Source organism: Ovis aries, chromosome 1 (assembly GCF_016772045.2).
Source record: "Ovis aries strain OAR_USU_Benz2616 breed Rambouillet chromosome 1, ARS-UI_Ramb_v3.0, whole genome shotgun sequence".
NCBI classification, from domain to species: Eukaryota; Metazoa; Chordata; class Mammalia; order Artiodactyla; family Bovidae; genus Ovis; species Ovis aries.
Window position 1 is genome coordinate 52,064,221 of NC_056054.1, and position 14,349 is coordinate 52,078,569.

Genomic DNA, 14,349 nt, shown 5'->3' on the forward strand with positions numbered 1-14,349 from the left:
GGTTTCTTCAATCCAATTCTAAATATCTTTTAATTAGTATAATTTCTTTAAAATTCTGACATTATACTGACTGTGACTGCATTTCCAGTGTTGCTGAATATATTCATTTTTTTCTATGTATTCCTATGTATTTTGTGAGGCTTTGGAAAAAGTGTGAAAAGGCTTTTTTTTTAACTGGTCACCCTTGTGGTTTATAGCAACATCTTATCTCTATTCTACCATTCATCACCTGTTGAAAAACAAATTTTATGCACCTACTGTCTTCTCCTCATCACCCCATTTCAATCAGTCTTCTTTCTGTGCCCACTACTGTGCTGAGACTGCTCTTGTCAGGGTCAGTATAGCAGACATTGTTGGTTTTCTATCCATATCCTCTTGGGTCTCTCTTAATTTTCTCTGGGCCCCTTTTCCCTGTTCTGTGTGCTTTTGCTTCTAATGGCCGGCACCTGGACTCACTTTAGAGGTCTACCCTCAGGCTATTAGAGGGCTGTGCTCTAAGCAGAGAGGGTCAAATATGCCTTGTGGGCCCTTAAATGACTGAATAGTGTGGGAATATGAAAGCCTAACTGCCTCACACTGTTTTGGCAATAACCATGAATGTAACTTAAAGTCTAGAAGTTCTTCTACAGCACGAACTGAAGTTACCCTCCATAGAATTTTGCCTGAAATTATGCTTTTGCTTGGCTTTTTTCCCCTTTCCTGTCCTTCTCTTCTCTATTGGTTTCTCATGGAAGTAAATTCTTAATCTATTACTTACATATAAATCCTCATTTCAGAATCTCTTTGTGGAAAACCAAGCCTAAGACATTTTCATTGTTGTTAAATTTAATGGGCACATATTAGTTCTATTTGGGGCTTCCCAGGTAGCTCAAATGGTAAGGAATCTGCCTGGAATGCGGGAGACATGGGTTCTATCCTTGGGTCAGGAAGATCCCCTAGAGAAGGGCATGGCAACTCACTCCAGTATTCTTGCCTGGAGAATCCTGTGGACGGGGGAACCTGGCAGGCTACAATCCATGGTGTTGCAAAGAGCCAGATATGACTGAGCGACTAACACACACACAGTTCTATTTGAAATCCAACTTCGCTGGTACTGCCAAAATCTCTCCTTATTAAATTACTACCTTTTGCTTCTGTGATTATACGATTTGATTTTCCTCCTACTTCTTTGGAGTTTCCTTTTTTTAAAAGCTTTGTCGCTCACTTCTTTAAAAAGTTTCTGACTGTCCATCTCCCTTGTAATATTATCTTTATAATTTACAAATAGACTGCAGGACTGTAGACTGTCTTGGAATGTCTTTAGAAAGTTCTGTCATTGATCAGGTAACAGAGTGAAAACCCCAGATTCCTTCCTTTCAAATGGAAGAGAAAAAGAATTCTGAGTCTTCTTTTTAGGCTCGTTTTCTTTTGCTCATTCCCTGAATGCTGTGGTGCTTCAAAACTATGTCTTAGGTTGCCTTTTTACTCTGTATTTTCTTATTATATAATTTACCCATCTTCTTGGTCTTATAATTATCATTCACATACCTGTAACTTCCAAATTTACATTTCATGCCCAGATATATTTACAGAACTTCAGCCCCATGTATCTTATTGCCTACTGAACACTTATTAGATCTTTCTTAATCACCTCAGATTTAATGTATCCAGATTGTGCCATTTTTCCTTCTAAGTCAATCCCTTCTGATTTCAAAGAATAGCTCTACATCCAAGCTCTTAACCAAACCAGATGACCAACTGAAAGTCATTCTTGACACTTACCTTCTCTGAAATTAATCATCAAATTCTATAAAGTCTCTTTTCTATATATATCTTATAGGTATTAGCTTCTATTCCCAGTGCTGCTGCTCCAGCCCAGGGTATCATTTATCTATAATCTGAGTTATTTCTGCAGCCTTCTATTTGGCCTTGTCCTCCAGCCTTGTTCTTTATAGTCTCTTCTCTATATTGGAGCCTGAGTAATCTTTTGAAAATATAAGTGTGAACATATTACTCTTTATTAGTTTCTTCCTGTTGATATAACAAATTACCACAAAATTTGAGGCTTAAAACAGCATGAATTGATTATCTTACAATTCTGAAAGTCATAAATCAGTTTTACTGGACTGAAGTCAATGTTTTAGTGGGTTCATTTTTCTTCTGGAGGCTCTGGGACAAAATTGTTCCCTTGCCTTTTGCAGTTTCTAGAGGCCTTCTACATTCCTTAACTCATGGCTCTTCCTCCGTCTTCAAAGCCAGGAGAACAGTTTCTTCTCTATTTTCTGGCTTCTGCTTTTGTCCTTATATCTTCTCTTTTTGACCTATCCTCCTGCCTCTCTCTTAGAAGGACTCTTGTGATTGATTAATTTGGGACTAACAAATAATCCAGAATAATCTCTCCATTTCAAGAAGCTTAAACTTCATCTCATCATCAAAGTCCCTGCTACCAGATAACATATACAAAGGTTCCAGGGATTAGAATGGGGAAATCTTTGCAGGGCTACCACATACCCACTTGCATAAAATCTTTCAATCTCTTCTAATGCTTTTAGGATAAAACCCAAACTCTTCTGTATGGCTTTCTTTCTCATTTCCCACAGCACCTCTTGTTACTTGTCACTTTTCATTCTTCCTTCTTCTAGTATAATTAAACTTCTTTTAGTTACTTGAACATATCATGTCTTATGTTCTGCTTTAAAAACTTCAAAATATTTAAGTAGTTAATTAAATTTTGTGGTATGCATGATTTTAGTTCCCCAACCAGGGATTGAACCTGTACTCCCTGCGTTGGAAGTACGGAGTCTTAACCACTGGACTGCCAGGGAAGTCTCTAAATTTAATTTATTTTCACAGGGATATGGTTGATTTACAATATTAGTGTCAGATGTACAACATAATGATTCAAAATTTTCATAAGATTATACTCTGTTTAAAGTTATTACAAATTTATGGCTATATTCACTATGCTGTATAACATATGCTTTATAGCTTACTTATTTTATACATAGTAGTTTGTACCTCTTAATCCCCCATCCATCTCTTTTCCCTCCTCCCTGCTTTCTCCCCATTGGTAACCACTAGTTGGTTCTTTGTATCTGTGAGTCTGTTTCTGTTTTGTTATATTTGCTCATTTGTTTTAGTCTTTAGGTTCCACATATATTTTTTTTTGTCTTTCTCTGCTTGATTTATTTCACTAAGTGTAATATCCTCTAGATCCATTCATGTTTTCACAAATGACAGAATTTTACTGTTTTTTTATGGTTAAATAGTATTCCATTGTGTATGCATACATGTATACATATATGTGTGTGTGTGTATCACAACTTCTTTATTCACTGTTTCTTGATGGACATTTAGGTACCATATCTTGGCAATTATGAATAATGCTGCTGTGAACATAGGGGTACTTATATCTTTTTGAATTAGTATTTTTGTTTTCTCTGGATATATACCCTGGTGCTAGATCATATGGTAGTTCTGTGTTTATTTTTTTGATGAACCATCTCATCCTTTAAAAGATGAGAACAGCTAAAGTTCAGAGAAATTAGATAACTCCTGGAAAGTTACATGGTTAGTGGTTGACCGATGCTTTTAGACTTTTAATCTTACCTTTTAAGTATCATGAAGAAAAGTTAGAGATCAAAAAAGTGGGAAGAAAATTATGATAAGAAAAATATTTAAGTCAGAGAAGTAGAGTTTCAAGAAAGAAGGGGTGATCAACAGTGTCAAAATTTGAAGACAAATTCTGAGTAATCAAAGTTAAGAAAAGAGCACTAGAATTTATTATTTTATCTCTGATAAATGTAAAATAGATGAAGACAATTAAAACAAGTGGTATTTGCAGGTAAAACTGTGCTATATTATTATTTGGGGATAATACTTGATATACTCTATATTTTAAACTGTAACATAAAGTTTAACTGCATATTTTCTGTTTGTTTCAGTTATAGCAAGATTTCTTGATACAGAGCAACTTCTTTCTGTTTTAGTTCAAATTCCAAAGCAAGACACGGTATGTTAATGTATACATGTTTTTTAATTATATATTATGTGATATAACTTGCCTTAATATGATGTAATAATTAGAAAATATGAAAGTCTTTTGGAAAAGTACTTTGTCATTACTATCTGAAATATTTTTATGCCTTTAAAGGAAGCTTTTCTCCTCAATGTGTTATCATATATGATATGCTTAAAATTAAAAGTTTATTAATTGAGGAATTGACATATTTCATTTATCAAATATTTATTTAAAGAGTTTGGACATAGTTTTCAAAACCCTTGGATTACAAAACATTTGCTTAATAAACTAGATAAAAATTATGTTAGTTCCAAAGTCCTTTAAAAGATGATCATTATGTGAAGTTTGATTAGTTAGTTTTCAAGTATGCTTAACCTTTAGATATGAAACAAGGCTTTGGATTTTTACAAATTTAAATACTTAGTACCTACAGGCACAGTCTGTAAAGAAAATAATAGATGGTTTCCATTTCTCTTTAAAGTGAATTTAGAAATATTTACTTTAATCAAATACATTTACAGTTAACCCTTGAACAGTATGGGGGTTAGGGCACCCTCTTCCCCATCCCCAGTGCAATCGAAAACCAGCATGTAACTTTACAGTCAGCCTTCTGCATCCAAGGAGTCTCCATCTGCAGATTCAGCCAATTAGATTGTGTTGTACTCTATGTATTGAATAAAATCCACTATGAGTGGACCTGCACTGTTCAAACCTGTGCTGTTCAAGGATCACCTGCATATTTTTGCTCACGTGCTTACAAAGGAAAGAAGTCCTGTATCAGTAGAATTTTATTTGAAATTTGATTACTTTGCAAATCCATTGAAGGCTTATCTATATTTAGGAAGCCTTTTCATATGGTAGAGGAAATACTCTTAAGGTTCATTTATAATAAAAACATCATTATATGGAAAAGTTTTGGCTGTTGGACAGGAGGAGAATTGGGAATTTCCTTAAATAATTGAAACACTTTAAAATTCAATATATGCAAGTGAGAGGTAACCTAGAACAACTGAAATCTGAAACAAAATTAATCAATACCATACAGTGAGGTTAGAGGCATTCCTTCCACTTCAGTTTCTGATAGTGTTTGTGTATAACTGGTGTTAATATTTCTTCCTTAAATGTTTGGTGGAATTCACAAGTAAAGCTGTTAAAACTTGGAATTATTCTTTGTAGGGAGATTCTTGAGTATAAATTCAATTTCTTAAATAGATTTTGATGCTATTCAGGTTACCTGTTTCTTCTGGAATGAACTTTTAATTAGGGTGTTTATTTCATTTGTACTTAATGAGATTTTTGGTATGTTACAATTTAAATCTGCCGTTATGGTACTTTTACATTTATCTCACCTATATTCTCTTTTCCTTTTCTTCTGCCTTCTTTTGGTTTAAATGGATATTTTTATGATCCCATTTTACTCCTCTGTTGATTTATTGGATAAGTTCATTGTTTTTTTATTTTAATGGTTGCTTTCAGGTTTATAGAATACATCTTTAGCTGAATTCAGTCTACCTTCAAATAATATTACATCACTTCTCATGTGGTATAAGGAGCATAAAGTAGTGGCAGCAAAAGCAAAAATAACACAAGCTGGGAATACATCCAATTAAAAAACTTCTGCTCAATAGAATATATATAGAGGGTTCTTCACTTTACTTCCAGATATGTTCTTGTTAACATGTGTCATTAACCTTTATTTTTTAACCTCTGTACTGGTTTAGCCACCAAAACCATATTTTGGAGCCATCAAATATTTTCAGACTTTCAGAGACTTAAAAATGAGTAATCAATTATGAATATAAACCCAAAGCACCAGTTAGCCCTTATGATCTTTGGCCAGATGTCCTGTTTTGAATGGTATTTTCAAATGAAAAGTATCTTAAGTAACAGTTTTACTTATGAATGACAGGTTTTAATACAGAAAAAATGCAACTCAGTGTAGGAATAGGAAATGGCTACTCTGTACTTACAATTAATATTAGTTTCCTGGGCCTGCTGAAACAAATACTATACACTTCATGGCTTAAACACTATAATTTTATTGTCACAGGTCTGGAAGGTAGAAGTCTGAAATCAAGATGTTGGCAGGGCTATGTTTTCTTTAAAACCTGTAGGAGAATTCTTTCTTACCTGTTTCTAGCTTTTGGTGGTTTCTTGGTAATCTTTGGTGTTCCATGACTTGCTGTATACATTTAATCTCTCTTTTCCTTGTCACATGGTGGTCTCCCTGTGTCTGTGTCTTCACGTGGCTGTCTTTTTATTTGTTTATTTATTTTTGGCTGTGCTGGGTCTTTGTTGATGCACGCAGACTTCCTCTAATTGTGGTTAACAGGGGCTACTCTTTATTGTGGAGCATGGGCTTCTCATTGCAGTGGCTTCTGTTGTTGCAGAGCATGGGCTCTAGGGTGTATGGTCTTTACTAGTTGTGGCTCATGGGCTTAATTGCTCCACGGCATGTGGGATCTTCCTGGACCAGGGATCAAACCCACGTCCTTTGTATTGGCAGGTGGATTCTTAACCACTGGGCCTCCAGGGAAGTCCTTCACATGGCTGTCTTTTATTTGAAACCAGTCATATTGGATTAGGAATCTACCCTACTACAATATGATGTCATCTTAACTAGTTATTTCTGTGACTCTAGTTCCAAATAAGACTGCATTTTGAGGTACTTGAGTGTTTATACTTCAAAATATCTTTTTTTAGAGGGGGACACAATTCAACTCTCAGCTGTGTGTAAGCAAAGACTTTGTTTCAATTTTATTATAGGAAAGAATTAATTATCAGGTTATGCCTGAGAGCAGTCTCATTGTTATAGCATTGTGTAATGTGTAATGTGTAGTATTACATGGTCATACATATTCATGCTTTAGTGTCACTAACTATAAGAATTAGAAATATACAGTTGACCTTTGGACAACATCAGGCTTAGGGGTGCTAACCCCTCTGCAAAATTAAAATTCCTCATATAATTTTTGACTTCCTCCAAACTTAACTATCCCTGATAGATCAGTTGATAAAAAATTGGCCTGTAATGTGGGAGACCTGGGTTCAATCCCTGGGTTGGGCAGATCCCCTGGAGAAGGGAAAGGCTACTCACTGCAATATTCTGGCCTGGAGAATTCCATGGACTTTAATAGTCCATATGTTTTGTGTACAGTATGTTTTTATACTGTATTCTTAAATAAAGTAGGCTAGAGGAAAGAAAATGTTAAGAAAATCATGAGGAAGAGAAAATACATCTCCATTACACATACGTGTTTATTTTAAAAGATCCGAATTTAAGTGGATCCATGCAGTTCTAATCTGTGTTGTTCAACTGTCAGCTGTACATATTTTTGCATTAGATCATTTCTGGTTTTATTAAGAAAGGAATCTCATTTTAGCCAGCTAGCTCTCTGGGAAATATCTGTGATTAACTAACCAGCTTCTGTAATCAATTTGACTATCAGATTTTAGAAAAGCCAGAGAGTTTGATATAAGGTAATTCTGCACACTGAGAATCTGGAATCTTTTTCTTCTTGTTCAGAAAAGGCAATCTGTAACTAGCTCCATAAGGTTATTAAGGGCCAGTGTTACTTATCATCCTTTTTAGTTTTGCGGGGACCAGTCATAGTTTTAAATTTTTTCCTAACCAGCACATATGTCCTTTTTGGAGGTTTTTTAAAAAAACACTTTTCAGATGAGATTTACTAACTTTTAAGGAAACTTAAGCAATATATTGACTTCATACATAATTCATAAATTTCAGTCTTCCTTATACTGTTTCTCAGTTGATGTTTTCCTAACCATCTGGAGATATATTTAAATGAGACTTTAAAGTAATTTAATATAAGCATCTATATCTTAATTAAACACAATATTTACTAAATTAGTTCAGACTTGTGCTGGTTAAATGGCATGATTTGCTTAAACTCGTAGATGAACTAAATGTTCTGTTGGCTGAATTTTTTTTTATGATTGGCTTAAACTTCTGAATTAACTAAATGGTCTCTGAAAATTCCCGGTGTGAAATTGTTTCCCCAAGATGAATTCTTATATTTTCTGTTAAGAACATTGATTTTTAGAAAATGCATATTTTCCAATCATAAGTATTCATTGAAAATCAAACTTAAATTTCTTTTTTTAATTAATCCAGATGTTTTCTTTTTATGTAGTCTTTATAACCTTACTGTTTAATGTATTTCATTAAAATGTTTGTATTTTCCATTATAAAACATCCAAAGTACTTCCTCCCACATTTGAAAACTGTGATATTAAATAATTTTTTCAAGTTTTACCTAAGTTTTAATTTTTTCCCATTGATTTCAGACTGCCATAAAGAGTATCTGGGTCATGGCTCTTTCTTTAATTAATTCAACAAGTTATTTTACCAAGCACTGTGGTGAGTGCTAGGGATATAGTAGGAAATAAGTCTCTAATCCAAAGGAATTTATAATTCATTTTGAGATTTTGTTTTCTTTTTTTTAAAAAAGCAATTACAGCATAGTGTTATCAAGAACTGTAAGGGATATGATATTCTACCCTACTTCCAAAGTGACAAGTTAGCCTGCCACAGTTTGATAAATGCTAACAGAAGACACAGACTCCTAGATCAGAGAGAAAGGACTTATACTCATAACAATAGCTACAGCCAGACTGTCAACATTTTCTTGCACTGCTTCCCCAAGCTCCCTTTCCAGCAGGGTGATGTGAAGAGGGCAGTGTGACACCTGCGCATACAGTGTTTTACAGGAGAGAACTGCTGATCTTAGGGAACCTGAATCTTATGGGCAGTAAGCATGTGTGCTCGGTTGAGTCTGACTTTTTACAACCCCATGGACTATAGCCCATCAGGCTCCTGTCCATGGAATTTTCCAGGCAAGAATACTGGAGTAGCTTGCCATTTCCTACTCTAGGGAATCTTCTTAACCCAGGGGTTGAACCATATTTGCCTGCTATTCTGCAGGGAGGGCCCATCTTTATTTTCAAGAACTGTGAGCAAACCTACCCTTTGCCCTAGAAGTGGACAATATGTCTTTCAAGTCCATTCACTATACAAACATCCTTGAAAAGTCTCTGTAGAACAAAGGCAGTCAGTGCCTTTGCTCATTAGATGTGCAAAAATGCAAAAGGCTAATAGAGAGTTGTCTCTCAATTCTTCTTGGTGAGACTCTCTTCTTCACTTTGAAAAAGCAAACTGTAAAGAGACTTTATGTGTGTGTGTGTGTGTAAGTTGCTCAGTCAGGTCTGACTCTTTGCAACTCCATTGACGTAGCCCACCAGGCTACTTTGTCCGTGGGATTCTCCAGGCAAGAATACTGGAATGGGTTGCCATTCCCTTCTCCAGGGATCTTCCTGACCCATGGATAAAAATTATTGTTCTACTGTAGCATAACAAATGACCTCAACTATGGCAGCTTAAAACTATACGTATTTATTACCTCTCAGTTTCTGTGGGTCAAGAGTTTAAGGTCTTACAAACTGCAGTTAAGGTGTCATTTGGGGCTGGATACTCATCTGGAGTACTCACCTAGGGGAGGGTCTGGTCTGCTTCCCTGCTCATGTGGTATGGACAACATTTAGTACTTTGGAACTGTAAAGTTCATAGCAATTTACTTTTGTCAATGCTATCAAGGTTAGGAGAGATTGAAAAGAGACAGAGAAAGAAGAAGCAGGAAGGAAATCACCAGTGATATAAGAGGTTAAGAGAGTACTTGTGTAATACAACTCCTCTACAGCAGATTTTCTCAACTTTGTACTATTTATGTGTTGAGATGGTAACTCTGTTACTGTTCTGTGCATTCTAAAATGTTTAGTGGTATCCAAAGCTTCTACCCACTAGATGCTTCCCTGGTAGCTCAGATAGTAAAGAATCCTCCTGCAATATAGGAGACCTGGGTTTGATCCCTGGTTTGGGAATATCCCCTGAAGAAGGAAATGGCAACCCACTCCAGTATTCTTCCCTGGAGAATCCCATGGACAGAGGAACCGGGTGGGCTATAGTCCATGGGGTTGCAAAGAATTGGATACGGCTGAGTTTCTAAGCATGGACCATAGCTTCTACCTGCTAGATGCCAGTGGAATCCAATTGTTACCTGTTGTGGTCTTTAACAGACCAGGACCTGGGGACTGGAGTTGAAAAGAAAGAGAAAGAGCAATATCCCTTGGGTTACGTGGAAAATCAATAAAGCCCATACACAGGACTTGCACCGCTCATGAAGGCACAGGGCGTCCTCTCAAGGAGGTCTTGAGAGCCCGGGCAAGAAAGTGAGCTCAGGAGGTTTCCATGCTCTGAAGAAATAGCTGGAGACAGAAAGAAGGACGTGGGGGACCCAAGTCTCTAGTGGAACAAGAGTACTTTATTAGCAGAAATGCATGCTTGTATATCTTCAGTAAAATGATTACTCAGCCATTAAAAAGAATGAAATTGCACCAGTTGCAACGAAATGGATAGTCTGTTAAGTACAAAGTTGCTGAAGAGAGTCACTGAAGGGAGTCACTTGAAGGCAATCCAAACAGGTCCTCTTTCCCATGATTTCAGTCCTGAGAACTGCATGCAGCTCTGCTCGTTCCTGTATTCCAGGAACTGATAAGGAACAGAGAGTCCTTGAGAAATGGCACACAAAGGAAGAAAATGCAACATATTGGATCCCTTAAAGTTGAATGTCCCCTGACAGTTACCCTCAACTGTTACAGCCAAAAATGTCTTCAGGCATTCTGAAAGTGAACATTCACATGATGACCAGTCAGTATTCTGCCGGTACTTCTGAAACTCCCCTTCTGGGCTTTCCTGGTGGTCCAGTGGTTAAGAATCCGCCTGCCAATGCAGGGGACATGGATTTGATCCCTGTTCTGGGAAGATCCTACAGTCCATAAGGCGACTGAGCCCAAGCACCGCAACTACTGAGCCTGAGTGCCAAATTGCTGAAGCTTATGCAGCCTAGAGCCCATGCTCTGCAACAAGAGAAGCCACTGCAGTGAGAGGCCTGGGCACTGCAACTAGAGTACCACCATGTGCAGCAACAAAGACCCAGCACAGCCAAAAATAACAAAATAAAAACAAAACAGGAAACTCTCCTTCCGCTTCTTCCTGTTCATTATTTTCTACCTCCTTCTGAAAAGAAATCACTTTTTATTAATTACTTTTAAAGTTAATTTTTCTTTATAACTTAGTTTTATCAGTTCTTTAAAAAACTTTACATAGGAATTATTCAGTGTATATTTTTTTAATCTCTGGCTTCTTCTATCCAACATTATGTTTGTAAGATTTAATCATGTTGTCACATGTAGCTATAGCTCATTTAGTTTCATTGCTATATAATATTCCACTGTATGAATATACCATTACTTATTTCACTGTTGTTGAACTTTTGAGTTGTTGGCAGGTTATGGCAATTAGAGATAATATTGCTTAACAATTTTATATTTGTTTCTTAATAGAATTTTGGACATATTTTTATTGGGTACATAGGAATGGAATTTCTGAGTCATTAAGTATACCTTCAACTTTAGTAATGACAAAATATTTGCCAAAATGTTTTTCAAAATGATTGTATCTACTAATTTACACTTACATCAGGAGTATATGAGAAGTCTTATTGCTCTTTTCCCAAACCTGATCTTGTCAGTTTAAAATTTTAGCTATAGTGGTTGGTAGATAGTAGTACTTCATTGTGGTTTTAATTGGCATATTCTGTTAATGAGGTTGAATGTGCTTTCATATGTATATTTACCTTTTGAATATCTGCTTTTGTGAAAGTCTTGCCCATTTTTCTACTGAGTTATCATTGTTTTTGATTTGTAGAGCTTCTCTTTATATAAACCCCTTATTGATTCTCTGTGTTACAAATATTTCCCATTTTGTAATTAGCTTTTTTTACTCATTATTGTGGGGTAGACCTTGTTGGTGTGCCACCTACATCCTCTTGGTATTCACTTTAGTGTAAGGTATGCTTCTTTTTGCAAGCAGCTAAAACTTTCTACCTGAGGACTTTTCTCTGGTCCCAGGGAGACTAGTGAGTAATCAGTTGTTGCCTCAGTGCCCCAGTGATAGGTCTTGACCAGTACCGAATAGGAGTTGATGAATAAATACCCTATTTTCCTTACCTCTGGAAGTAGTTGCTTAAAAAAAAAATGTTTATTTTCTTATTTGGTTGCACCATTCTTAGTTATGGTCCTCAGGATCTTCAGTTTTTGTCACAGCATGCAGAATCTTTAGATGCTGTCAGTGCAGACACATTTGAGAAAGTGGTGGCCTTCAATAATTACTTCTGTTCTTTGTGTTCACTTTTTTCCTTTGAAAAACTCCAAAGGCTTGTCTTTTAATGCAGGGTGCTAGGTCTTCATGTGACGAAGCAGTTTTGAAGGTTTCATGGCTTCGTTGAATAGCCTGCTGCCACATATTATACAGAGCAGACTTGGAGAATGTGAATCACCTGTTGCAGTGAACCCGTAATTTAAGAAGGACTCTTGGTATTTTAAGTGCAGCTTTTTTTTGTTGGCAGTCTTATTAGAGTCTTCTGCTATCTCATCAGTGGGTCTTTCCCGTTTTTCAAAGAAGCTCTCCAGCGGGGTTTTATTTTTCACTCATCTTGGCTAGGGTTAGCTTGTGGGCTTACCAAAACTGTGATCAAGACAAATGCACAGTGTGGGAAAGAGTTGTCGATGGAGGTGGTAAATAAAATAATGTGTGCCCATGCTCAGACTGAAATAAGTGTTGGATTCTGACTTAGAGCCTGCTACCAGATACAGCTGTGCAATTGAAGTACATCAATTCCTTTGCCTCTCTAAAGCCTGACACCAGATGCAGCTTGTCGCTTGCTACTCAATGATAAGGTTTTGATGAGTCTGCAAGCAATTGATTTACTATGGTGGTTTCCCTGGTGGCTCAGATAGTAAAGAATCTGCCTGCAATACGGGAGACATGGGCTCGATCCCTGGGTTGGGAAAATCACCTGGAGAAGGGATAGGCTTCCCACTCCAGTATTCTTGCCTGGAGAATGTCATGGACAGAGGAGCATGGTGGGCTACAGTCCTTGGGGCCTCAAAGAGTCGGACATGACTGAGAAACTTAAGCACAGCACATCATGCTTCCTTCATGTCTTATATATATCTTCTGTGCAGTCAAACCTATCTGCCAGTGATAATCTATATTTGTCACCATTCCCCACCGCTAACATCACCACGTCAGTTCTTCCTCAGATCATCAGGCATTGAGATTCTTATATAGAGTGCCTTATATTCATAGTTCACAGTGGGTAGGGTTCACACTCCCATGAGAATCTTAATGCCACTGCTCCTCTGACAGGATTTAAAGCTCAGAAAGTAATGCAAGCAGTGGAGAGTGTCTGTAAATACAGATGAAACTGCTTGCTTACCTACCAGTCACTTCCTGGTGTGTGGCCTGGTTCCTACTAGGCCATTGATGACCCTGGACCTAGGTGGTTCTCCTGCCTAGGTTAATAAATAAAAATGTTTGGAAAATGTAGGTGTGGAATGTTCAAAAGGAAAATTCATTCACATATTAAGTATTTATGGTGTCCACATTTGGATTTTTGTCTGAATAGGTTAATGCAGCTGAATCAAAGATAACAAATTTAATATACCTAAAACATACCTTGGAACTTGTGGATCCTTTAAAGGTAATTTATATATGTGTGTCTTATACAAAACATGTCTAGCATCAGTTTTTTAAAAGTTTTTGTTTTGAAAAAATTTCACATTTAGAGTGTTTTAAGAATAGAATAATGAATTTCCATCTTTTCTCTCTTTCCACACACGGCACACACACATATTATTATCTTTATTATTACTCTTAATGAACAATTTGAGAATGAATTGCATTCTAAAGTGCATACGTCCTATGAACAAAGATGTTCTCTAGCATCACTACAATATAATTTTAAAATTCAGGATATCTAACGCTGATAAAATACTATTGCAGTTGACTATTGCACAGCATGAGGGTCAGGGCACCAACCCTCCCTACAGTTTTGAAATTCCACCTATAACTTACTGTTGCTCTTTGTATATTCAACTCCTCAGTGTCCACAGTTCCTCCATATCTGCAGTTCTACATCTATAAATTCAGTCAACTGCAGATCATGTGGTACTGTAGTATTTACTATTGAAAAAAATCCACCCATGAGTGGACCTGCACAGATACTTCAAACCCGTATTGTTCAAGGATTAACTGTAAACTATGCATAGCCTATACTGTATTCACATTTTTCCAGTCGTTCTAATATTGTTCTTTATGGTAATTTTTTTTTCCCCTAATAGAGGATCCAGTCCAGGACCAGACATTGTATTTAATGTCATGGTTCTTTATACTTCTGAAAAGTTTTTCAGCCTTTTTTTGTCTTTCATGA

General features: G+C 36.5%; 1 protein-coding gene across 1 annotated transcript in view; it reads left to right on the forward strand.

Annotated features, from left to right (window-relative positions):
- MSH4 (mutS homolog 4) overlaps positions 1 to 14,349 on the forward strand; it is an 85,294-nt gene that overhangs the window by 31,212 nt on the left and 39,733 nt on the right. The window contains exons 8-9 of the mRNA XM_004002088.5: positions 3,924 to 3,991; positions 13,546 to 13,620. Of these exons, the coding sequence (XP_004002137.2) occupies positions 3,924 to 3,991; positions 13,546 to 13,620 (143 nt within the window). The remainder of the gene's footprint in view (positions 1 to 3,923; positions 3,992 to 13,545; positions 13,621 to 14,349) is intronic.